We start from the raw sequence: 26,549 nt of genomic DNA, 5'->3' as shown, positions 1-26,549 counted from the left end.
CTAAACAGCACAACGTGATTTAGAGCAATTCATATTCAGTGCAAATCACATGTGATAAGATGAAAGCTGCAGAAAAACATACCAAAATACAAATGGGCTTTAGTGTCATTTTAGCAGCAGGTGTACAAACTGAGCACCGTGTGTGCCTTTTCCTGCATTGCACATAGCAGGGGGAGGGAAAAGGAAAAGGAACTCTCCAGTACGTGGGCCAATGTAGCAAGACTGCTTTCTGACTTCATTTATTGTCTTTCTTTCTTTACTTATTTATTAACCATGCTGACTGTAATGTCCCTTTATTACAGCTTGTCTCCGTGGTAGTACACAGTAAAAGCCTGGCACTTCTTCTGGTTTAAAAAAAAAACAACAACCTTTTGTTGTTTTTTTTTTTTAGGTTAGATATCCATGTTTCTCTCTCTGCCCAAGATGATTTCCTTCAATTGCATAAACCAAAATTTGCTGCCCCAGTTTGCTTTTTAACCGTTACTTTTCAAATGTGTAGAGTGACTTGTTCAAAACAAAATATTTTATCTTCCATTGCCCGTTGTTAGTTTCTGAGGTTCCTTTGAGGTGTCTAACAGTCTAAGGTATGGCCACAGCTTATTTAGGTGTATCCATGCTACCTTTAAGTTATGGATCCTGGGTACTTAGAGCAGCTGCCACAGGGTACCTTGTGTACCAGTGTGCTTCGGTATTTCTGTTCCTTTGAGATGGCACTCCTGGGGTACAGAGAGTAAATTTCTGCAGGATCAGTGCAGATATGTCTGTTTTAGCTGAGCTCTTGTCATACTGTGCCTGTCGCCTTTTGGAAGTGTGGTGCTTCTGGTTTATGTGTGTGGGACTTTCTGCCAGATCTTTGTATTGATCACCTCTGTCCACATGAGGTTTGGAGTTGGATGGATCTGAATGAAACCAAATCTAGCTCCTAAAGAGCTGGGCTGCTCTGTGTCCATTATTAAAGTGCATGAAGAGAAGGGAAACTGAACTTGAATAGTCAGATAAGCAGAATGTGTGCTCTGGGGAGGAATGCATAATCTGAATTTCTAACTCTAGCAGTCCTGGCTGATACTTGTATGCTAAGGCTGTTAGAAGTTGTGATTTTATTTTCAATAGTAGAATATTACATTGTTATGTGCACTAAAAATTGTGGGTAGATCTGTGGTCTTTGTTTTATCAAAGTATCTCTGAGTATTCTAACAAAAATTCCTGTTTTTTCCCATACTTTTAATTAAATATGCATTACAATTCCATCATAGAGAATGGGATTTATGAGACTAAAATTGTGAGCAGATGTTAAATGGAATATTCTTAGGACCTCTAGTCTTCTCTATTTCATTAGCTAACAAACTTTTATTCCACATACATATGTAATATATATGGGCAGAGTCATCAAAGTAACATGTATTTTGATTTTTATTCTTTGTCAGAGAAAAATCTTGAATTGCCGGCAGACTGTTGAAAAGCATTGCTATTTTAGATTATGTTGATACAATAGAAAGTGTTTGAGCTGATTACAGGTTGACTGGTAATTTTACCAGTTCAGACCACCAAAAACACAGGAGTTGAAGAAATCTTATAATGGAGTGATTCAGGCCTTATGTCGTGGAAGGCATTATGCCTGTCTTGTGATTCATGCTGGAAATCATGTGCTTCATGCTTTGTCATCAGTTCTTTGCAGGTTTCTCCATCTTTTCAGTCTCAAGAAAAGCTGTGGCATTGCAGTGATTACACTTGAATCACAAGCAGTGTTAATGCTCTAGAAAATGACTAGGGAACTGGCAATAATACTTCCTAACTAACTCCCCAGTAGTATCCTTTTAGGGAATAAGGGTATAGGAAAAACAAGCATGTAGACTCATTTGCAGAGTGGGCTGGTGGGTCGCTGGCAGGAGTTTGTGTTGCCAAGATCCAGGGAGCCTTTAGAGGTGCCTGGCAGGGCTGTGCTCTGAGTGCTTAAACAGGGCTTTGTGTTTCTTGTGGGCAGGGAGGAAAGTCCTGTGCTCAGATGAAGGGGGAGAAGGAAGGGGAGCTCTGCAGGAAATGCTGATGTGAGTGAGAGAGGAGTGTTTGCTATGTTTAAGGATACAATATTATGTTTTAATTTTTCTTAAGTTACTACTCTTCATAGACATACGTCTGGGCAGTGTTTAGTGAGCAAAAAGCATCATAGAAGCACAAAGTGGCTTTTAACAAAAGGAAGAAGCAACAATTCAAATATTTCCAAGCCAGTTCAATTTTTCAGAGTATTTCCCATGGAGGCATAAAAAGTTGCCTGTAGCAGTGTATGCATTGTGTAGGGAGATAACTGCAGTAGTGCTCACCTGTGAAGGCTAAGGCAGCAGTAGGGTAATGGTGCATGTTGAATGGGAGGCATGATGGGGGAAAAAAGAAAAGCAGGCAGAGAAAGGGAAGGAAAAAGTGAATATATTGATGTACATCTTCGGTGGCTTGTTAACTTGTGAAGTAAATGAATGTTGGAGTTGACTGCTATGGGTAAACTAATATTACAAATGGATATGACTATAAGAAAACAAAGGAGATACCGTTCTCTTGCTTAACTCTACATTCTTCCAAACTTAATTGCTGGAAACTGTTCTTGGTAAAAGCATGTGGGATGCTGTAAGCTCAGGACAGATATCTTGTACAAGTGTGACTGGCTGGTTACAGTATATTCTTCATAATTTCCTTTTTTAAAAAAGACACAAAATTAATTGAGGAAATAAGTTGTAGGTTGTTTTCTTCCAGTCATAATCTCTGAAATGCATCAGGTGAAAACTAATAGGCTGTTGCTAGTAAATCCTGAAACTTATGAAACACTGAACTTCTAGCCCCAATTTTTTGTAATAAACAGTAACTGGGAAAATGTAACTAATTACGTGCAAAAGCTAAACTAATGCTTTCTCCCTTTTTTGATGTAAACTTTTTTGCATGAATTTATGTTTTAAAGAAATAAAAATGCTGGTCCTAAACAATTAATTTTAATATTTTGATAAATTTATATTCTTCTTTAAAAAAAAAAAAAATTGATCAGATATGCCTTTACATGAGCAATTTTCAAGGTTGTAAGAGACTGAATAGACATTTGTTAGCCAGACGTGGTGTGGAAAAACACTGACATAAAATGCAGATTTAGATTTAATAACTGAAGAGGATTTTTGAGGAGGTTTTTTTTTTTTCAGGTTTTATTCTGTTTGACGTTTTAACATCAGTAGTGCCTGCATTCAGTGTCTTAAATTTTTCCTTCTTCTTTCAGAAAATGCTGGGTCAGAAGAGATGAGTGCTCCCTTTACTAAGGCCTAAAACTGCCTGTTGAAAAACAATCCTGACCAGGCAATATACGAATGGCCCAAGGAAGCCAGCAAATTGATATTCAGGTTTTACATGACCTGCGACAGAAGTTTCCTGAGGTACCTGAAGGTGTTGTATCCAGATGCATGTTACAGGTCAGTGTTCTGTTAGTAACTGTATGAGTAATTGATTATGCTTATTTTAAGTGTTAACTAACCATGTGTAAGTGTCTGTACTGAAAGCAGGTTGTTTTTCTTTCTGTCTTCTTCTTTGAATGAGACAAATATACGCAGCCAATTTATTTATTCCGAATCGGAAGCTGTGCTGGATTGGCCCCTCCTAAGCAAACCATCCTGTGAAGCAGTGTGCATGGAGGTTGCAGTCTTGATAATGAGTATATTCATTGCCTTTTGGCCGTCTCATGAGCCAAAGTTAAATTGTGGCCAAAAGATAGATACAAAGTCCAGCAAGCACTTTTTTAAGACAGTGCTCTGCCTTTTTTTTTTTTTTTTTTTTTTTTTTTTTGTATGCTTCGAGCGTCACAGGTACAGAAGCAGTTTTGCCACCTTGATCTCCATCAGACTTTGATCTCATTACTTGGCATTTGCCTGCTCCACTGTTTTTCTGCCCCAGCTCACCTGGCCTGCAGAGTTGGTGCTGGTGGCCTTACATATGTTCTACAACAGGGAGCCTTAGAATGTAGTAATCCCCACACACCTGAGTCCTTTGTCTTCTTGATATTAGCCAGAGTCAGGTAGGCAATCAGCCTGGTGTTGGCTGTGTGACACCTGGACAGATGTGATGTGCTGATGTGTTTCTACCCAGTTCTTCTTTGGCTGCCTGGTGGCCTTAGTTTGTTTTACTGTAGCCTTGGAATCCATGCTGCTGATTTGTGGATTCCTTTTGGTCTCAGAAGTAATAAAGAATTTGTCTGATGCTATTGTTAATGCTATGTCTGTAGTTTCACAGAATCACAGAATGGTCTGGGTTGGAGGGGACCACAAGGATCATGAATCTCCAACCCCCCTGCCACATGCAGGGCCACCAACCTCCCCATTTAATACTAGACCAGGCTGCCCAGGACCCCATCCAGTCTGGCATTAAACACCGCCAGGGACGGGGTATCCACAACCTCTCTGGGCAGCTGTTCCAGCACCTCACCACTCTCTCTGTAAAGAACTTCCCCCTGACATCCAACCTAAATCTCCCCTCCCTCAACTTAAAACCATTTCCCCTTGTCCTGCTGTTATCAACTCTTTCAAAGAGTTGACTCCCCTCCTGTTTGTAGGCTCCCTTTAGGTACTGAAAGGCTGCAGTGAGGTCACCCTGCAGCCTTCTTTTCTCAGACTGAACAAGCTCAGCTCCCTCAGCCTGTCTTCATAGGGGAGGTGTTCCAGTCCCCTGATCATCCTCATGGCCCTCCTCTGGACCCTCTCCAACAGCTCCCTGTCTTTCTTGTCCTGGGGGCTCCAGACCTGGACACATTCTCCAGATGGGGCCTCACAAGAGCAGAGTGGAGGGTGGACATTCACCTCTGTGTCCCTGCTGGCTACCCCTCATCTGATGGAGCCCAGAACACCATTTGCCTTCTGAGCTGCAAAAGCACACTGCTGGTTCACGTTAAGTTTTTCATCCATCAAGACTCCCATGTCATTCTCTGCAGGGCTGCTCTCAAGGACCGCTCCTTCCAGTCTGTATGGATGCCTGGGATTCCTCCGGCCCAGGTGCAAAACATTGCACTTTGCTGTGTTGAACCTCATCAGGTTCACACGGGCCCACCTTTCAAGTCTGTTGAGGTCCCTCTGAATGGCATCGATTTCTGTTAAGCTTACTTAACTGTGTTGCTTAAGTGTGTTTGCTTTGCATTTTCTTGTGATCCCAAAATATCCGTGCTGTTTGGATTTCATCATTATCTATAGTATTCAGCCTTTGAGTATGTTGGATAATGGAGGATTGTGTGAATACTCACAATGATCAACAACATACGAAATTTGATTGGGAAAAAGATAGTATGTTCCCAGAAGCTGGTTGTCTCTGGGCTATGGCTATGACATGTCTTTGATGATAGAATTATGCTGTAAAGAATGCTCATTGTTTTATTTTTATATGTATTTTAATATGTAAAATACATGTGTCCATACTTACGTATGGGATATATATAGTCAGCATACATGCATCCAAGTAGTGCTGTGCCTGTTGTGCTGTTGGAAGTGTGATTGTGCCAGTTAAATGTTTGAATTTTCAAGACTCGATCATAATTCTACATTTGTAATAGAGTGAGAATTTGTGAAAACAGCAGTTCTTGAGAGAATTGTTTTTGATTTGAAAGTGGACTTATGAGGTTTCAGGCTTTCCCCAATCCTTAATCTTTAATTATTTAGCTGTAGGGAAAATTGAACCAGACAATAGACTGCTTGTATTTGTTCTCAGGATAGTTCACTGCTATTTTTTATATTAGCTCTCTGTAGAACTAGTCTAACTTTTATGCTACAGATACAGTTTTGTTCTTAAAATGAGAGAGTTGCTTATTGAGTAAGGTCAATGAAGTAGGAGTGAATGCAAGATCTGTCACCTTTTGGATGTTTGGTTCTTGGTTCTTTAAAAGATAGCGTATGGCTCTTCAAAACTCAGCAGTCTTTGAATACTACTGAATACAATGGATTTGGTTTTTTGCATAAAAAGAAGTCTTAAAACTGTGAAGAGAAGATATTGTGCATGCTGTACTTTGATAGAGATAGGGAATGAGAGTTTGGATTTTGAGCGAATTTTTTTTAGGTCAGCTTTTGTAAGTGTTTTTAAAGGAGAAAAAAAGATTATATATGCATATGTTCCATATGTACAATATTATTACACTAATTCAGTACACCCTAAAACTACTTATGTGATGTTGTTAGTAGGTTATTCAAAGCTGAGATTTCTAAAAAAAAATCCTCAGTTTGGTGTTTGAAATTCTCTGAATCAGCTTCTGACTCTAAGTTGGACTGCTTTAAAAAATAATAATATAACCTTTCCAAACTGAGAAATTGTGTACTTGAGCTGGTGGTAAAGACTGGACAGTGGGATTTGAAAGTACTTGGACACGTATTTGTAGTGCTTCTGGAACAATATCTGCATACCAAGTTGTGCCCTGTAGTAACTGAGCACGGTGGAATTAATTTCTGGTAAATGTAATAACTGTAGCCTAGCTCCGAGATACAACTAGTAATGTACTGTACTGTATAAGAAGTGCTGTGATTTGCCTTGCCCCCACAGTATGTGTCAGAGTGAAGCTATTTTTACAACAGGAAGTATAAAATATCACATGGGAGAACCTGAAAGAGTTCGAACACTTATGCATTTCATAGTGATTGTGGCAAAAGATTATTATCACAACCAAGGCTTCTTAAGATCACTATGAATTGTGCAGAAAAACGATACAGATTTCTCAATGCTTTTCTTTTGCCCAATGTTAAAATATCCAAGCGATACCTAGAATCTTGAAACCAGAGGACCACCAAAAACTAACATGAAATGGAAATCTGTATCATCTAGGGAACTGACAATCTTACTGCTTTCTTGGGCTGACTGCATCGAGTGTTCCAGAAGAGTTTTGCATCCCTCCATTCTGCCTGGAAAGCAAGCTTTCTGCATTCAAGCCTCCCCTTCTCGCTCAAAAGGATTGCCACAGCTTCCCCTCTGTGTGGACATTGTCCCTTTTGGTTCTTTTTTTTGTGTGTCTGGGGCATTTTATAACCACCTGCACCTCAAGTCTACGTCCTCTCCTTGCTTCCTCATTTCCCTCCAGCATTCTTATTCTTTCTTTTTTTTTCTTTCTCTTTCAGGGTGCCAGCATTTTAAACTCAATTGGGACATGGGCAGAGCTAAGATGAGGGGCATTGTTTTGCTGGAATATGCTCAATTCTGCCATCAACCGGTTCTCTGGTCTATAAAGAACTAGAAGCGGTTGAAACTCTGCCTCTGCCAGCCAGAAGATGCCAGGGGTTCCATGTGCCCCCGTTTCCCCCTTGAATTCTCCAATTTGCTCGTTGACATCACTGTAATTTTGGAACTGATTGGATGCAGTCTTTAAAAAAAAAAAATGTCCAAAGCAAATGCATTCAAGTTGAATGTAAGGGCGTTGCAAGCCTGGCCTGTTCCTTTTTGGTTTGATTTTTTAATTTTTTTTTTTTTTTTTTTTTGCCTTTCTGTTAATAATTTTCATTCACTGAAGTTCATGCAAAATCTTTAAGATTTCTTAGCTTGTTTTTCTATGGCATCCTGTCCCGTTTCTGGCTCCCTTTTCTTCTTTGCAATGAATACAAGGCTACCGTTACTGTATTTTCTTACCCACTGTTCCTTCTTAGTTTGATTCCTTTCTTCACTACTAACGTTATTTGATTACTTTGTCCTCTTGTGCTTATTCCAATCTAGACCCATTATGTCATTTGACCCACTTTCATCTCAAGACATTTCTGCAACATTTCTGTTATGTGACTGGCTAGTTAGATGGCCGTTAGGAAACCCCGTATTTTTTGTGATTTTTTTTTTTAAAGCTTTTTTGTTGTTTGGATTGGTTCTCAGTTTTTTTGTTTGTTTGTTTTGTTTTTTAAGTATTAATTAAGAGTTCAGAACTTCATCTGGCCTGTATCAACACATAGTTTTGGTTTTGTGGGTAGAGTTTAGCTTGTCCTCCCTCTCCCACTTCTGTTATTTTGTTTTTTCCTTCAGTAATTTTTTTCAGATAGAGACAGGCTTGCTTTGACTGCACAACTCTGTCCGAGCCCTTACCTTGCTGAAGGAGCTACTATCTACTAGTTTAACAAAAATAACTTGCTGCAAAGCTTGTAGCATGGAACACTTTCTCTTGCTTGTGTGTTCTTTAACTATATGATAATGTTACTACTTGGCATGTACAATATTTTCCTTGATCATTTTTCTTCCTTTTGGTAACTGGTGTTCAGTGTGTTTGGATGAATTTGACACCTACTTTGTTTTTACAACATCTGTGCCTTAACAAGAGTTTTTCTGGCTGAAAGCATTAACTTATTATTGAGGTGAGGACTGGAGGGAGGAGTGTACAGGAAATTGTACGGACAGAGCACAGCGTTCTGAAATTATGCCACCAGCACACGTAGGTTCTTTTAGCAAGGCCCTTATGTAGGGAAACAGTTATGGAGATCTGATACAGTATTATTAAATGTGTGGAAATACAGAACTAGGATTAGCAGTTAGTTTCCTTCTGATACGTTCTTAAAAAAGCAAATTAGCTAGGTGGTGTTTTTAAAGTTTCTTTATTACAGGTTTTATAAAGTAATCTTATACAAATGTAAGTATTTAAGAGCTTTTCAAACAGTGGTTTAAATGGCCCCTGGGTTTTCATTAATATTTTCAACTTGCAAGAAAGTGATCGTATGCTGTATGTGCATAAACTGAATTTTTACGTTGCTTCTGAAGTCATATGCTCCTGTACAACTTCTTTGGTCTGCATGTTTCTTCTCTGCATACGATTTAGCTTTCATTTTCAGCAGGAGTTACTGCATAACTGGTATTGAAGTGTTTGCAAAAGGTTGTTGTTTTTTTTTTAAGTAAACATGTAATTTGATTTTAAGTTGTTTGCCAGTACTGTACACATGTAGGTACTGTGAGTCTGTTCTTTCTGTCATTTTCTTCTCAAGCCAGAGATGTGGTCATTGGTGAAGATTATTCTGAAATTCAGAGGGAGTAGCAAAAGTATGCAATCACTGTGTATCATACTGTACCAAGTTAGCTTATCAAGATTCAAGATGTCACTGTCATTGCTTCAGCAGCAGTGCAGACCTCTGTTCTTGATTCCAGTGACTGAGTTGCAGTTCTCAAAATAGTAAGCTTCACATGCAAGCCCTTTGTGTGTATGTTTGTAGTTGCTATGCTGGCCAACCACCTAAAGCTTTCCATTTGATGCTACATTGTTAACTTTTCACTGATGGTTTTGTGCCTATATTTATCTAACCATAACAGTATTTTATCAGTAACGTCAAACTTTCATCTGTCTTTTATAGAATAACAATAATTTGGATGCCTGTTGTGCAGTTCTGTCTCAGGAGAGCACAAAATATCTCTATGGTGAAGGAGACCTAAGTTTCTCGGATGATTCTACGATTCCTGGACTACGAAATCACATGACATCTCTTAATTTGGATTTGCAGTCACAGAACGTGTATCACCATGGAAGAGATGGAAGAATGAATGGAAGTAGGACTCTAGCTCACAGCGTTAGCGATGGACACCTTCAAACCAAGCAGCCCAACAATGAACTATTTCAGCAGGAACCACAGACTGCACCTGCGCAGGTTCCACAAGGATTTAATGTCTTTGGAATGGGTAATACAGTTAGTGCTTCTAATCCGGGGCAACATCTTGGATTTCACCTAGGCAGCAAAGGAGTATCTAACTTGTCTCAACAAACACCCAGATTCAACCCAATCATGGTAACCTTAGCCCCAAATATTCAGCCTGGCCGCAATACCCCTACGTCTTTGCACATACATGGTGTACCTCCTCCTGTACTTAACAGTCCACAGGGAAATTCTATCTATATTAGGCCTTATATCACAGCTCCTAGTGGTACAGCTCGACAGACACAGCAGCAGGCAGGCTGGGCATCTCAGTTTAATCCTATGCATCCTCAGCAAGTCTACCAGCCTTCGCAGCCAAGTCCTTGGACTACTCTTCCTACATCCAATACCACGCCACATACCTCATCGCAACACTCAACGCAGCCAAATCAGCAAGGCCACCAGACTTCTCATGTCTATATGCCTATCAGTTCTCCTACTACTCCACAAGCACCTATGATTCATTCATCTGGTAGCTCACAATCCTCTGCTCATAGCCAATACAACATTCAGAATATATCCACAGGACCTCGCAAAAACCAAATTGAAATCAAACTTGAACCACCACAGAGAAATAGTTCTTCTAAGTTGCGTTCAACTGGCCCTCGCACCTCCACTACTCCCTCTTCCCTCAACAGCCAGACATTAAGTAGAAGTCAGCCCACTGTTTACATATCGGCCAGTCCTCCAAATACTGATGAAGTGATCACACGTGGTCAGCCTAAGGTCTACATTTCAGCAAATGCCACCGCAGGAGATGATCAACTTGTGCGGAACCAGCCCACGCTTTTCATATCGACAAATCCTGGAGTATCTGCCACTTCTAGGAATATGTCTGGTCAAGTAAGCATGGGTCCTGCATTTATTCATCACCATCCACCCAAGAGTCGAGCAGTGGGCAACAGCACCACTGCAACCTCTCCTCGAGTGGTTGTTACGCAGCCTAACACAAAATATACTTTTAAAATTACAGTTTCTCCAAATAAGCCCCCTGCAGTTTCCCCAGGGGTAGTCTCCCCAACCTTTGAACCTACAAACCTTCTAAACCTTCCTGATCACTATGTTGAACCAGAGGGTATCCAGCATCTTACTGACCCTGTTTTAGCACATGTGGATAGGATCAGTGATGCACGAAAATTGAGTATGGGATCTGATGATGCTGCCTACACGCAAGGTAATATTCTTAATATAAGTAGTAAAGATTTCAACCAGATTGTCAATTCAGTATGTAATCTACAGAGCGTGAAACAGTTGATAAACTTTGTGATATTAATGTTATCTTCAACTCTAGCATTCTTGAGTATTTCCTGAATAAACAAAAAAGGTTTATAAGCAAGTCATAGATTTCTTTTTATGGCAGAGACATGTCACTGAATATTTGAAGATAATTCTCATTTGTCTTAAGAAGATATGTTATCTGTTCAATGAAGTGGAGTCACAGTGTCTTCACTTTTATGTTGTTCTGAAGGAAACATCTAAGCTTGTTTTATTCATCCTAATGATTTAAAGTTAAAAGTCTACTGGCAGACATTTGGATCAGTTGAGATGCCGTTTCCATTTGATACAATTTTCTTTTTTTTCTTTTTGTCAATGTTATTTAAGAAGCAAGAAAAGCAGTCTTCTAAAGCAGTTAGCGGGACAAAGTGTTTGCCTCTGTTTCCTAATGGGTGCTTGACAATAAAATGCTGAAAGTCTTTATACTTCTCTTATGTTGTTAAAATATGAAAAAGAGTACCATACCCAAAGGTTGTTATTTTAAAGGATAAAACTTAAATGTGATACAGTAACCCAGTTTAAAACCTTTTTTTTTTTCCATTTTCATATTTTTTCACACTTTTATTACCATCCTGATGGTTTATTAACCCTGTTGTGGGCTTTTCTATGAAGTTGTTGAATAGATGTTAGGATCTTTATGCAGTGTTCAGCGTAGATGGTCAAAATAATTTCTCTTTTCAGTTTATTGGTACATTTCAGAGTTAGCAACAACTCAGCGTTAAAAAGCTGGTTTGTTCTTTGAACACTCTAAATATTCTTCAGAGTATACTTCTTGTATAAGTACGTTGATTAGGACACTGGAAGGATGGTGCACATCTGGGGTACACTAGTAATAAAGTTAATTTGAAAGTGATTATAGCTTATGCACGTCTTTTGGATGCAGTTGTATTGTTGGTAAGAGCCTGACTTCTGCACAGTCTCTATAGGCTAGTAGATATCAATATCCAATTTATCAAGTTGAGGCAGACTTGCAAAGCCCAGAATTCAGAAGTTTTGAATGGCACATAGCTTTTGTGGGGCCCAGCTGTTCTTGAGGCCAAGACAGATACAGTTTTTAGATCAGATGCATGATGTGGGCTGGTTTAGCTTTTGTCTCCATGCTGACTTTGGAGAAATACCTTCATTTTGTGTAGTCCATTCAGTAGTTCATATAAAGTGCACTCTGTTTCCCAAATTCTCTGTATTCAGGAATGTTTGGGATTTCTGGCATTATCTTGCTCTATTTCTCCTGCAGTATTTTTTATTTTCTGTTAACGATTTAATCTTTTGAAAGTTGAGAAGTGTGTGACTTGACTTATTGCTATGACCTTGATTTCCAGAAGACCTACTTAGTACTGCTAGACCTAGATCGTTTACTCAGAGGTGGTCAGGTGTTTTTTTTTCTTATTGTAATGATGTGGTGGTATTGCGGTTTTGTTTTGTTTTTTTTTTTAAGCATACTAAATGTGATCTGAATTACTTCATGCTTTCCATTGTGAGGGGCATGTTCTAAGCTGCATCTAGTTTAGCAAGTGTGCAGACACCTAGGTGCTTGTCTCACTTTAATTTTAGCCAAAACAGATGAGTCGTTTCTCTGGCTATGATTAGAGAAAAAATGCATTTTCATCAGCTTTTCCATTTCTGCCCAGAATGCTCCATATCTTGGCAGGGAGAACTAAACCTGGCTAAGGATAGGAGGAATGTGGAAAGTAGAGCTGGTTTGGTGTCAAAGGAGATCTCTTTCACTTTGTTCCAGTGAAATGGATTCATAAGCACAGGAGAACATAAGATGTTGGACCTGTCTGCAAGTAATGCCTGCCACTGTACTTTCTTAGATAAAAAGCAGAGGGATTTGATGATGACAGGATTATTCATCGTTTTGATTTCCTCTCAGACGGAAATATGTCCTTGACTAGGATGGTAAAATACCAGAATTTCAGGTTGAGGATGAATTTCAGGGAGGATGAAACAGTTATCCTCAAGAAGGGAAGCACAGTCTGGGACAAGGATTTCAGGTGGGCAGTAGTAGCATAGGATATAAAGAGCTCAAGTCTAACCAGTATAGAGCAGAATGACCTCTGTCTGTGAGAGAATTCTCTGCTCATTGAGAACCGAGGGCAGATACTGGGAGTCCGGAGTACTGTTGTGGCAGCAGTTGGCCGTGGAGCTCTCTGATAAAGCACAGAGCTTGTCTGCCTGGTAGTTTATCTGTAAGCAGCAGTTAATTCCTTGGAATAAAGTGGCGGGTTCTCATTCTGTAAATCTGAAAAATCTAAACCCCGTTGATGACCCACAGGAAGGTCGATTTTCCATGATTAAGTTTCTTTCCAGGTTTTTGTTGAGGGAGGACTTTAAAAATGCATACAAGAGAAGTATCATTACGTGTTCATACAGAGTTACAAAGTCATGAATCCAAACATCCAGAAATGAAAACATTTCAGAGCAAAGGTTATCTGCGGAGCTTTCTTTCAGTTACAGTGTGTGTAGGCATTCCAGTCTTCTTGATTCCATTTCTGTTTTTTTGCTGTGGTTTCTCTGCTGTTCTCTCCAGTAAGTCTCTGTGGGTAGTAGAAGTTTACTGCAGATTTTTGTTTAGCTTGCTGCCAGAACTAAAGGTTGTGCAATGTGAAAAGGAGTAGGGTAATAGTTAGATCAAACTGATGTAGTAAAGACATTCACTGTTAGCCTGGAATACTAAGTTATATATCTCTGCAGCTGGCTTGGTGATGTCAAGAAAGTCACAGTCGGCAGGCATTTCAGAAGCAGTTGCTAATTGTATGTTCCTTGTTTTTTGGAATTCCAGTTTGAAATCCTGTGGACTTACTCATGGAAATGCTGACGGCAAGACGTCAAGCCATCCACAAGTGAAGTCAATAATATTAATAATGCTAGAAAAAATCTTACTAGGAGCATGCTGAAAAGCCAAGCAAAGATAAATTTTTATGCTCATCACTTACTGTTCTCTATACAGGAGTATCAATGCCCATTAATGAAGATATTCCAATGCACAGTATAATTTTACTAATATACTTAACTGAGGTTTCAATATATTATGTAAAGTGCCCTATGGATGAAAAGGTGAAATTTGGTTAGACACTAAAAATTTGGTACTTAGAAGTGTTTTTGTATTACGTGCAGTCACTGTGCACATAGTCTTATGTTGAATAATGAGGCTAAACATTTATTAGTAATTCCTTATTCTCTGCAGAGCATCCAGCCTGTATAATGGGCAGGCAGCTGTGCTATGAAGAAAATACATTAATCTTGGAATAAAATTTTCAGTTTAGTGTTTTCCTGCTAGTGAGTTTGCTTTAAGTCCATTTTAACTAAGTCCCTTAGTTCACTACTGCTTGGCTTTTGACTGACATTTCTGTCATTTTTATCTTCCAACTTTGAGAGGGGCTGGTATGCTGCATAGTGAACAGACTTACCTGTAGCAGGTACAGATCATTATGTGGATATACATTTATTTAGCATTTATTTGACACCGTGATTTAATGTAAATATACTGATTGCAAAACTAGTTAGTAACTTGACGTTTTGCACAGTTCTCCTTTTTGTTTCTCAAAGTTTTTAAAGGTTTCAAAAGAAAGAGAAGCTGCAGGAAAGAAACTTAAAGTCTTAACCAGGCCTCACAGATGTTCAGAAATAAAAGATTTGAGTGATACAGCTATGCCCCAGCTCCAAGAGGCCTCCAGTTAGTTGCATGATGTGAGATAGGAAAATAGACAGCCTTATATTTGGTTCTGTGTATCAGGCATATACACTAAATGGAGCACAAACAAAAAGTGAAAAGAGTGTTGGAAGGGGGAAACAAACAAAACTGTTGAATTTGCATAGTAAATGATGGAATTTCCTAGAGTTTAAAATGTGGATTTTGAAAATATGCACAAACAGCATTCTTAAAAATGTCACTGTTCTATTGATGCAGAGTAACTGCATTACCAGAACTCCACTTTCCTCCAAATTTCACCAAGAAATCCTGAGTCTGAAAATTCATAGATCTGTAGAGTAGGGTGAAATCACTGTGTTCCTGGATTAGCTTTTATGTTAGAAACACATAAACGGTGTTTGTTTAAAATTCAAATTCACAAGTTGCATTCGGTACCTGTTAGAATGGGTCTCTGGTATAGCAGCAGTGACCTTCTGTCCTGCACAGTTTCTTGCTTCCTGTAATTACAGTGGTTTGCAGCTGTTTCGTGGTTAAGTGCCACTGTTTCCTTTGACATTGAAGTGCGCATCTGCCGGAGAACTGAAGTGAACTGCTCTTTCCAGTCAGCTGAGCGTAGAATGCAGAAACTGAAAAAAGCTGAAGGTGCACAGTATCCTGTTTCCACCCAATGAAAAAACTGGTCATCAGAACTGTTCAAACTGTGGTACACTAACAGTGAGACAAGGAGGAAGTTTTTATATTTCTCGTAATAGGGTGATTACAGTAAGTAGCTTAGTTTTAAGGATGTCTGAATATAAAGCGCAAGCCTGAGCCTTTCTGGCTTGTATTGCAATTAGCCTATAGAGAGTAAACTGTGATGTGCCAGTGCTGCCCACACAGGTAGAATTTCTTTCCTGCAAGTAACACAAGATTATCAAGAGTAGGCCATTAAATGTCTGCACTAGAGCTATTACCTGAATTGTGTGAGGACTGCTCTAAAAGTAATGGCTCCTATTTTATTATGTTGGCCCGTAACACCGGAGGTGGATGTTGGTGGTATGGCAGTAGAGATTGAACCTTCCCGCCAATATTCCATTGCATTTTGTTGCCGTGTGACAGATGGCAGCAGAGGGGCAGTCTGACAAGTTGGCATCTGACATAGAAGTATGTATAAATGGTGTCTCATTGAATCCCTCCAAACAGGAAAAATGGCACCCATTGACATTCATCATGCTTGCTCAAAATTTCTGGAAACCAGACTGAATGTGAGCACAGTGAGGTTTCAACACTGGTGACAGTGGCAGTGGGTCACCTCCACTGGTGTGCAGATTGTTACAAGCGTGGCATGCAGGCTCTTGCTCATGGCTGGTGAAAATGCATAGCTAATGGTGGTGACTGTTGAAAGAGAGTGTTTTGTGGCTGAGAACTTGCTCTATCAAGTAGTGTTACTGATAGGAAGCTTTAGGCTGGAATGACCCTACGTAGTTTTGTCAGAGGTGCACTTTATAGTTTTCTGTTAACATTTTCAGTTGCTCTGATCAACGCTAGGGGGGGCTGATTACTTACTTGCTGCTCTTTATTAGTAAGTACTGAGGAGGTGGGTGGATTTTGTCACCTCATTATTTTTCTACAGCTGCCAAGTTAATATTTATTCAAAATCGCTACATTCTATATAAAATCCACCACTTGAACCAATGTCTTGTCAGTTCCTTATCCAAGTTATTTTTAATAGAAAATGTTTAGCACTGCAGTGTCAAATAATTATTTTTCTTTAATAGTAATATAAATTTTACAACGAGTGTGTTTAAAATCTGTTGGGACTTAAAATAGTAAAATAGTGGCAGAGATGCTAGGAGAGCAAATGAAAATGCTGTGGGGCATCCATCAGTCCTTTCTGCCCCTTGCCATTCCATAATGACAGCTGAATTTCTAAACCAAAGATGTTGGAGAATATTGAAATGAGTTGTTTGCTTTCCCTCTACAAGAGGGAAAAAAGCCCTTCAAAGAGTTGCTCTTATTTGTGGTCATACTCATGAGTGTGTCTGTGTCCTGGAGGCACTCTGATAATGCTCTTTCTCACCTTCCACATCCAGCATTATTGCTGCTGACGGCCTGCATCTGTAGTTGGACACATCTGAGGAGTTCCACATCTGCTTGGTAGCTCGCAGCTGTGTTACTGTAGGTCACATACCAGTAACTTGGCCTTCAAGGAGTTGATTCAACAGTAATACTAAGGCAGTGAAATTAGAAGAGTCTTGTCTAAAAGTGGAAAAATAAGCCTGGAAGGAAGAAGGCTTTGTGATTTCTTTGCAAGAATAGGGGCAAAGTAGTCTTCGATTTCCTTTCTTTATCACTGCAGCTATTTTTCTAGCTCCTGGAGATCATAAATAGAATAAAAGTTCTTCATAATTCATAATTATTCATAAAATGCTGTTCAACTGGGGAGGCTGTCCTTTGAGACTACTTAACTGATGATTCCCTGACGATTCAACAAAAATCTACGTCTTGGAGTTTTGGTTGCTGCACTTTTATGCTCCAGAAGAGCATAGCTGCACCTTCTGTTGTAGCATGGATAGTGGCTATCACAAATAAATGGATGTCTTTATATAAACAATTCTAAATTGAACAAAATCAAAAGGTAGAAACCTTTACAGTTCTGTCATTTCATTATCTTTTAAACATGTAACTCAAAAACCTGGACTGAGTCTGGGTGCAGCCTTGTGGTTCTTTAACTGTACAAAAATAGTTTGACACAGTTCCTCCTTCTGAGGAAAGACCAAGCATGATGTGTGAATGAAATGGCAGGAGTTGCAGTGAAGGACAGTTCTACCTGCTGAAAATGAGAAAAGTTTCATCTTTTTTTATATGCTTTTTTTTTTTTCTTTTTTTTCCCCAGTGATGGTACTGCTCAGGAAACCTAGCCAACCAAATTAGGAGTGCTTTGACCTTATTGCTACCATAGATTCATTAAATTTTGCGTTTCAGCCAGTCTTGTTTAAACAGGTTGTTTCTGAGGAAGATTTCTGTCTTTTTTTAGTACTTTGTTATTGCTATTTCTCATTCATTTCTAAAGTGCTATAGAAGTACCTATATTTAATAATTTAATTGATGAATAACTATGCAGCAGTTGAAATGATTGGGTTTATTTAATGAAATCCTTCTTTCACCTGTACTGAAAGTGCACTATTCCTTTGAGCAGCGTTGTCTGCTCACGTGGTGATACTTTGCAGTATATCTATCTTTAATGAAATAAACTCTTTAAATTGTATGTATTCAATTGCTTGTTCTACTTATGTTCTTTGCGTTTAAAAAGATCTGGTTTAAATGCTAACTTGGTTGTCTATAAATCAAGTCTTCGTATGCCACTTAATTTATGAATAGTAAGCAGTAAGAGAAATTAGAAGCTGAGCTAATGGTTGGGAGATGAAATAACTCACAGTCCAGCCTCCGTGATAAATATAGCTGATGTTTACCAGCAGTATCGCCTGTAGTACTTTCTGTTTTGGTTTCACTTGATGTCTCCTGCTATGAAAAGAATACTGGATTGTGTTCCAGTCCAAATAGCAACAAAATGAAAAATTTCATTTCTTACCTACCATAGTGCTCTGTCATGCAGCTGTCTCTGAAGTCTACATCATGCCATCTCTTTTACGTGAGCAGGCAAAACACGATGCAAGGAAATGTTTATTAACTTCTGAAAGCTCTTCTCATAGTTTTGCTGGATTATTAAAAAAAGACTTTTGCAGATTACAGCTAGATTTTGCATGATCTTCTGTTACGTTATATGACTTTCTCACTGTATTTACTTGTTGTCTGTGATTGATTTATGCTGTTTTGCAAAATGCAATGTGTTTTTTCTTCTGGCAGAGGCTTTCTTGCGAGGAGAATGGAAAAAGAATCTGTAGAAAGTTTGTCTGTATTTTCCCAAAGGAATACTAGCTTTCATCTTTATCTGATGTTGTCACAAGAAGGGATAATAAAGTAGATAAAATGAGACTTTATGTATTGCAGCTTTACTGATACATCAGAAGGCCAGGATGGAGCGACTTCAACGAGAACTTGAGATTCAAAAGAAAAAGTTGGATAAACTAAAATCAGAGGTCAATGAAATGGAGAATAATCTGACACGAAGGCGGCTGAAAAGATCGAATTCTGTTTCCCAAATTCCATCAGTAAGTTGAAACGGCTGTAGGCTATGAGCCTAAACCACAAGCATGGGCTGTTACAGCAAATTAAAGGAATAGCTGCTCGTATGTTGGCAATATATTAGCAGTAGGTAGCATACCTAGAATTAAACAGGTGAACAGTGTAGTGCAGAGTCTAAATGTATTATTTAGCCATCAGCCTTTCAGTTCACCAGTTGCTGCTGCTTTCAGAGTCACAAAAGATTTGCACCTGGTGGTCCTTCCTGATGTTTTTAAAGGAATGGTCACCTAAAGGCTTAGATTACTTAATGCTCATATGGCTGTCCACAGAGCATTGTTTTCATGCATATACTAATCTCAAAAGAAAACTGATAACGCACCGGTTTTCAGTCCAGAAGATGGCCATTGATCTGGTGGACCATTGGCTGTGTTCTAACCACAATCTGGAGTTTGTTCAGTCAGCTCTGAAGTCTGATGAGAGGAGAGTTCAGTGGGTCTGAAAGCTTTGTCAAAGCTTATGCTTGGACAAATGAAACAATAAGGGAAAATTCTTTTATCTTCACTTCTGAAATGACTACCTATGTGTGAATGATAACTGATAATAAATGGGGGCACTTAGTCTAACAAGCAGATTTATTTTTTCAGCTGGAAGAAATGCAACAGTTAAGAAGTTGTAACAGACAGCTGCAGATAGACATAGATTGCCTAACCAAAGAGATTGATCTTTTTCAAGCAAGAGGTACAGTATGTTCTTAGTACGTCAACAAGTGTCATTGTTAATTTTACTTTCTCCTTTCGCTGTCTGCATGTATCAGAAGTGGCTGTGTTAAAAATACATGCACTGTGTCATCAGTGTATGCGCTGTTTGCAAAATCATTTTAATTTAAGTGGAACTATGAAAGTAACTGTGTTCTAAGCCTTTTGTTCTGTCAGCTATATGATTTTCCTAATCCTGTGGTTGTTCCTATCCCTTAATTCTCTCCAAAGAGAGAATTGTGATGCCATTTGTTTAAAAAATACTGGGGAAAAAAAGCTCTTTGATCACTTGAATATCAAAGACGAGGGGAAAAGTATTCTAAATGGTGTAGTCATACCTACATGTCATTTCTTGTCTTGCATTTCTGTCTTGTATTCAGCATTAACAAACAAAATACCTTTGTAACACTGTGCTCTCCTCCTTCAACTTTCTGTCTACAGAGACACAGCCTTTGGTCATGAAGGAGAAACTGAGACAACTGAGACAGTTAATTGCTGCCAACACAATGTCTCCGTCTCTCCTTGCTCCCCGTTCTTGTCAGTGTGTAGAGCACTACTGTGCTTTACCTGTAGACCCTTCACAGAGCTAATACTGCACTCTAACCCGGGGGGGAAAGGAAAGAAATTGGGATTACTGGAAACATCTGCAGCTGGTGCAAGGGAGAGACGGGAAAGGAGGAATGAGGCAGTGAGAGAGAAGGGACTGGTGCTTTCTGCTTTCAACACTGGCAAGCTGTTTGATCAGCTCAGTCATGAGCCGTGGGAGTTCTCCTTTAGGCAGAGCACCTGCACATAAGGAGAAAGTAAAAAGCTGTCCAGGACATAATGCATAGGTCATACATATCTTCAGTGCAGTTAGAATTTATGAAAATTAGGTAAAATTTACAAATAAAATGCAGTTAAATAATTATAAGTTAATAGTTATAAAATCTTGTAAGAATGGGGGAAAGTAATAGTTTAAAGAGATTGGGCAGTTAGCTAAGAACCAGGCTGTGCAAGTGTGGACTCCTGAATTTTGTTTCTGACATTCTTATATTGCTTATTTTAGTGACTTTGTGTATTGTTGATGCTACAGATATCTCATGCAGGTCCACGCTGACACCTTGATATGAAAGATAAGCTCAATGATAACTACTGGAAAAAAAACAAAAAAATTTGCTTTTGTACCCAAGTGTGTTTTAAAAATAGTTGCACATTATTTTCTTCTTTTTTTTTATTATTTTTAGGACCACATTTTAATCCCAGTGCTATTCATAATTTTTATGATAATATTGGATTTCTTGGTCCGGTGCCACCAAAACCCAAAGGTATTGTATTACTAAAATTTGTTTTTTTCTGCTAATGTCTGGTTTGCATCTAGTACTAAGGTCTTTCCCGTGATTCCAGATTAAATATTGACTGTGAAACAGATGATTTCTTCAAAAGTATACAGTTTTTGCTATTCGTATTCAGGAAAAAGAAGTGTATTAAATGAGATGTGCTTAAAGATGGCTAATAGTTGCAAGATAGTTGAATGGAAACATCCATCTTTTTAGAAATGAACGTAAGATGCAAGAGTGAAACTCAGATTACTTTGTCATTGTCCTTGGTGAGGAGTGGTTTTGGTCACTGTCCTTGGTGAAGTTACTTATTACAGTAACTCAGTTACTTAGACTGGAGGATTTCCTTGCGCTTGCACAATTTACGTAATGGCCTTAAGTAGCTGAAGAAAAGAGGGATGTTACTAATAGTGCAGTCAATATTCTGGAACTTATTCATCTTGGACATTCTACTTCCCCTTGAATTTTTGCATGTGATTTTTTTTTTTTTGCCCTAGTGGGACATCACATAAAGCAGAATTAGCTCTCGTGTGTTACATAAAGCAAAGAGTGAAATTTTGTAACAGCATCATAGTGTGACCTAAAAAGACCACCAGATGGAATAATTAATCCATGACTGTTTCTGTGCAGTTGTTCTGTGCAGGTGAAGTTTTCTGTATATTGTGTGTTTCTGAATGGTCATGGCGTGCAGTAACTTTCACCACAGAATCTCTTCTGAAGAGAATTCTCTTTCAGAATGGCCTACTGAAGTTCATTTTTCTTTTATCCTTTAAATTCTGTGCAGCTCTTCCAGACTGCTACTGCTCTTCATGTTTTAGAAGTTTGTTTTTAGTGCTCCATTATCTAGGCTGCTGATGAAAAACGGAGCAAAAATAAATGCACACACGGTCCTTTAAGATGTGCTGTTTTTATAGTTGGAGCATGAAGAATGTCAGAAAGTACAGAAAGTATCAGTTTTGTCAACTGTTTTGTGTAGTTCCCTCTACAGTGAATAAATCTAAAAGCTGTTGCTTTTTTTCCACCCACCAACCTACTGTAGACAGAAATGAAAATTAGTTTTCCATTAGTAGTTGTTAACATTTGTATTGGAATTCAAAAATACAATCAAAGCTGGGCTTTGATTTTTCTTTTGTGTATCTGACTGCCTTTCTGGTTTGGGGAGAGTTGCTGACGTTCATTCTGGAGGCAAAATGTTAAATACATGAGAAGGCTACAGAGTTCCTGGTTCACATCATTGTTCATATACTTCAGACTTAATCTTTTGCATGATTCACTATGCTGATATTTGTTCCCTGTGATTCTAAATTTCATCTCATGCAGTAGCTTTGAGCCCAAGGGGGGCTGCTCAAAGTTTTGTGTAGCTCGCTTTGTACCATTTGACTGATTTACAGTCAAGATGTAGTCAAGAGGGTGATTAAAAGCTACTTCTGTTGCTAGTAATAACTGCAGCTTTTGGAGGAACAAGATGGTTCTCAGTTATTGAAATCGTCATCTCAAAATTCTTTCCGTGCTGTTGTTAGTCAGTAACTGTTTGTCTTATCTCTCCCATATCACAGATCAGAGGTCCATTGTGAAAACACCAAAGACTGTTCCAGACGCAGATGAAGATGAGGGAGCTCAGTGGAGTTGTACTGCCTGTACTTTTTTAAATCATCCAGCCTTAAATCGCTGTGAACAGTGCGAAATGCCCAGGCATTTCTGAGCCAACAGGCCCGTTATCTTCTGTAAAACCACAGCAAACATGCAAGGAACTATCCAGTCATTGGGGGCAGAAAAAGCATTTATGTGTAGGATTTTGTAAAATTGAAGGCGTGGTGAGATGGTGTTTTGTAATGTTAAATGTCAGCCCACAGAGCTAGTAATGCCTCAGTGTTGTGTCACAGGCAGTTGAAATTCATCGGCTGGAAGGTAATCTGCTGAAAGACTCAGTTGCCAGCTGCCTAAACCATGTACAGTATTACCATATCCCAGTAGCACACACCGTGTTCAGTGCTTGGGTGTTGCCCATCCTCTTCTCTGCCCCGATGTCACTACTGAATTTTGACAGGGGAAAGGAATAGAGTGCTCGCATTTTTGTTTTCAGAGCTTTCAGTGAAACACTACATGCACAGAGGAAATTTAAAAGGAACAAGGTTTAACTGTTTAAACTGTTTGCTGCCACATAGTGCCTTTGATAAAGGGAGGAACTTCACAAACCAGTGGTACTCTTTGCCTTGTCTTCCCTGAAAACATCTCTGTGAAGCCAGAAATCAGTACGATCACAGCTAAAGATGAAAAGGAAAAACTGCATGCGTTGTCTGTACAATACACACAGTGAAATACCCCAAAGCTTTTCCTACTGTACATAGCTCTAGAGCCTGCTTTAAGTGATTTCTTTTCTTCACCTTTATTATTTTCTTGTACTTCTGTATGTATAGTGTAATAGTCTTTTTGTTAACTTTCTTTTTTTTTTCCCTTTAAGTGATTAAGCACGATCATGTCCCTTTTTTTAAGCTTTTATCTGAGAGAAACAATGCCTTAAAATAAGAGCATTAATAAGAAACTATGCACAAAATAGCTTTCCTCTGCTCATTCTGTACATTGCTCTTGTAAATGCTGATGATCTGTGAAGACCTGCAGATGCAGCGTGGTAAAAGTGCAGGAAAAGTTGGAAGAGTTATGCATATAGTTCACTCTGTACACTGAGTTTTACGGTGGGTGACACAAGGTAGCATTTTGTCTGGCGTGAGGAAATAAACTAAGAAACTTTCAACCCACCAACAGATCAGCTTCCGATTTAAGCTTGCTTCATCTGCTGGGTATCTTGCAGACTCCTGAAGAGAGATTCATTGGGGAAGTACACACAGTGCCAAATCAACAGCAGCAGCATCATACAGCTTTGTTCAAGAACTTTAAATGCTTTCCTGTTTTGGCAGCCAGTTTCTAAACATGACTTGTGGTGAAGTCTCATATTTATAGAAAACAAGGATAGCAATATTTAGGACAACTGAAATAAAGGCTGGAAAAAAGAAATCAAACAGACTTGAACACTGAAGCAACCTCAAGCATCTCTTTTTTTGATGATCTATTTTTTTAAGGAAAATATTCACATGATCGGGAATGTACGTAACAGATGGAGAAAATGGAATTACAGTATGTATGAAAGACAGCACACGATTATGTAGCAGCACTTAAAGTGAGGCTGGAGGGAGTGCTAACTATGTAGCAAGAGACAAAGTAGACTGTCACCCACTGTAAACATTTGCCAGTGGACATTTTCATTAGGAATTTTACAAGTGATCTATGTGAATACACAAAGGCCTTTGTTTTGAAGGCTTTGCATTTTTTTATGTGGGAAGAAAATGCCAATCCCAGGTAATTAGGCAGTAGACCCAAAGCACTTGCATTCAATGCATTTTGTCTATAAAATGAGGCCTTGTTTTTCAGCTTCATCTGCAGTTCTATGTGAAGATTGACAAATCAGTTTTTACCTGTTTATTAATAAAACCTAATTTGGATATCTTGAGTTGATGGTTTTGTGATTTAGCTGGGTAAACTGTCTTTGTAACAGATAAGTTATTTATAAAAATTAAAAAAAAAAATTATATTCTAATGTTTGTTTTTGTGATTTGTTTACTTATTCCATGCTGTGGAACAAGAGAATGCTCAGCAGAGCAGTAAGTATTAACAGTATTAAAAATCAGATGATTTCTTATGACCACAGGTTTCGTATGAACTTCTGGCTTGTACCTTGCCTCCATTCATTGCAATGGGAGGAGAGGACATGGCAGATGTACTCAGTATGCTTCAAGGGTATATGACTTCTAAAAATAGTTTTCTAATTCAAAGTGAGCAACCACACTGTCCAAGGTAATGTATGAAATACTTCTGTGCACTATTAATGTAAATATAGTTTAAAGTCTAAGCTTTATTTTGTTGCAGTGTATATTGTAATAGACGTGGAATGTTCCTGGACACGTCTCTTCCACTTGCTCCATTTAGAGGGAGACTTTGTATGGTACTTGTCCTTTCCTGAGACACAGAATTTTACCTCATGGTTGTTGCGTTCCTTCTGTATTTCATGCCACGTATACTATTGGACCCTGCTTCAAATTGATATCAATATATCAACATAGCACTGTTGTGTTACAAAAGGGTGGGATTTTAAGACTAAATTTTTTTGAAGGTGAAGCAGAACTAGATTTCACAGCTGAATTTTCTCCTTTTCTTCCTGGAAGATAAATATAAAACACTGAATGCAGTAAGGTTAAATTCATCTCCTGAGTGTCGGTAGTTTGTCTTGGATACTGCCTGGTGCTTTTACATTTCTGTAATTTCTCTGTCGGGGATCTGTGTAATTGTTAAATACAAATAGAGGATGCCCTTTCATAGCAGAAAGGGAGAAATACGCTTCTTGACTTTCAGAGATACTCGTATTTATTTTTCATGACTGAAGTGCTCATCGCTGGGGACAAACTTCAACGTTGGAATAACTTCAGTAATGCTGGCAGTGAAACTGAGATGAGCTGGGCTGCTGTCATGTCAGTTCTGTAGAAGGGATTTCAGTTCATGCTGTTACAGCTTTCTAGGTAAGTCAGAAGATTCTGCAGTCACCAGTGAGTCCTGTTGCTTAGGAGTATGGTTATGTTTTGGATTAATATTTGGTAATTTCTGTCCCACCTAGAGATTGTGAAACTGTGATCAGTATTGCCACTGGTCTGTTTTAACTGTATGAGTTTACAAACCAGTTCTGTGATCTTGAATTGTACATGTTCACTGTAAATTGTAGGTGCCCAAAGAGAACTCATTTCCATGTTAAGGAAAGCATCCTTTTAAGTGTTACATTTCTTGAATCATATTCCTCTACCTTGTTTGTATGTTGGAGCCCAGACACAAATTAAAGGAAGAGTTGATGGTAGATACTGCAGGAGGATGTGTGTGTGTGTGTGTGTGTGTGTGTCTATGCTTTTCAATACAAATAATTCCGTATTCCAAAATCAGAGTATTGCTAAAATTATAGAAGAAATCTTGCTGTAATGAACTGGATTCTTAGTAATTTTTGTGGAGCCATGGCAACTCTTACTAATATTTGGTTCTAGCTTCAGATAGCAAGGAAATTGTTTGGCTTATTTTATCTTTTGTTTGTTTTTTTTTGAAATTCCTTTCCTTGTAACTTGAATGGAAAGCACAAGTGTTAAAGTTCTGATTCATTTTTAGAATATAATTATTGCAGTCCTTTTTCCAACCCTGACTATACTTGAGTATCTTTAAGTGCTAGTTTTGAAGAACAGTCTTTTTGATTCTTATGTAGTCCAGTATATCTCTTGAGGTCCATGTTTGTGCAGGCTACAAAGAATGAGAGAACTGGAGTTGTTAGTATGAAATACTTGAGGACTGCAGACTCCATGATGAGCTTAGGTGGTACAGAAAACCCTTGATGCTGAACATGGAGAATGATGTGATTATTTTTTTATTTTTTATTTTTGATGTAATTCTCAGTGTTCTTTATTTGGCTTTCTGTGACAAGCAATTCTGTACCAGTGGTGTGCTTTCTTCTGTAGCAGTTACTCAGATACTACCACCTTGAAGGAAGGAAGGGCACTAAGAAATACTTCTGTGTATGTAAATGTCAATGTAAACATAGTTTAATGACTAAGCTTTATTCTTTTGCAGTGTATGCTGTAATAGACATGGCAGGCTCTTTTCAGCAGTGCACAGTGCTAATGCAAGAGACAGTGGGCACAAACTGGAATACAGGAAGTTCCAGCCAAACACCAGGGAGCATTTGTGCACCATGCAGGTGGCA

The 26,549-nt window shown here is 38.7% G+C and overlaps 1 protein-coding gene across 3 annotated transcripts in view; it reads left to right on the top strand.

Annotated features, from left to right (window-relative positions):
• The window catches only part of TAB2 (TGF-beta activated kinase 1 (MAP3K7) binding protein 2), a 63,484-nt gene extending 36,935 nt beyond the window's left edge, over window positions 1–26,549 (top strand). The window contains exons 1-7 of one of the 3 annotated variants that reach the window (XM_048936158.1): window positions 3,329–3,440; window positions 7,107–7,393; window positions 9,303–10,812; window positions 18,556–18,716; window positions 19,335–19,428; window positions 20,672–20,752; window positions 22,321–26,549. In XM_048936158.1, coding sequence (XP_048792115.1) covers window positions 7,364–7,393; window positions 9,303–10,812; window positions 18,556–18,716; window positions 19,335–19,428; window positions 20,672–20,752; window positions 22,321–22,466 — 2,022 coding nt within the window. In that variant the 5' untranslated portion in view covers window positions 3,329–3,440; window positions 7,107–7,363 and the 3' untranslated portion in view covers window positions 22,467–26,549. Of the gene's footprint in view, window positions 1–3,250; window positions 3,441–7,106; window positions 7,394–7,448; window positions 9,125–9,302; window positions 10,813–18,555; window positions 18,717–19,334; window positions 19,429–20,671; window positions 20,753–22,320 lie in introns of those variants that run through there. The other 2 variants (XM_048936157.1, XM_048936160.1) reach the window with 2 other exon arrangements.

The sequence above is a fragment of the Lagopus muta genome, chromosome 2 (genome assembly GCF_023343835.1).
Source record: "Lagopus muta isolate bLagMut1 chromosome 2, bLagMut1 primary, whole genome shotgun sequence".
Taxonomy (NCBI): domain Eukaryota; kingdom Metazoa; phylum Chordata; class Aves; order Galliformes; family Phasianidae; genus Lagopus; species Lagopus muta.
Note: the sequence above shows the minus strand (reverse complement) of the source record. Positions and strands in the feature narration are given on the sequence as shown.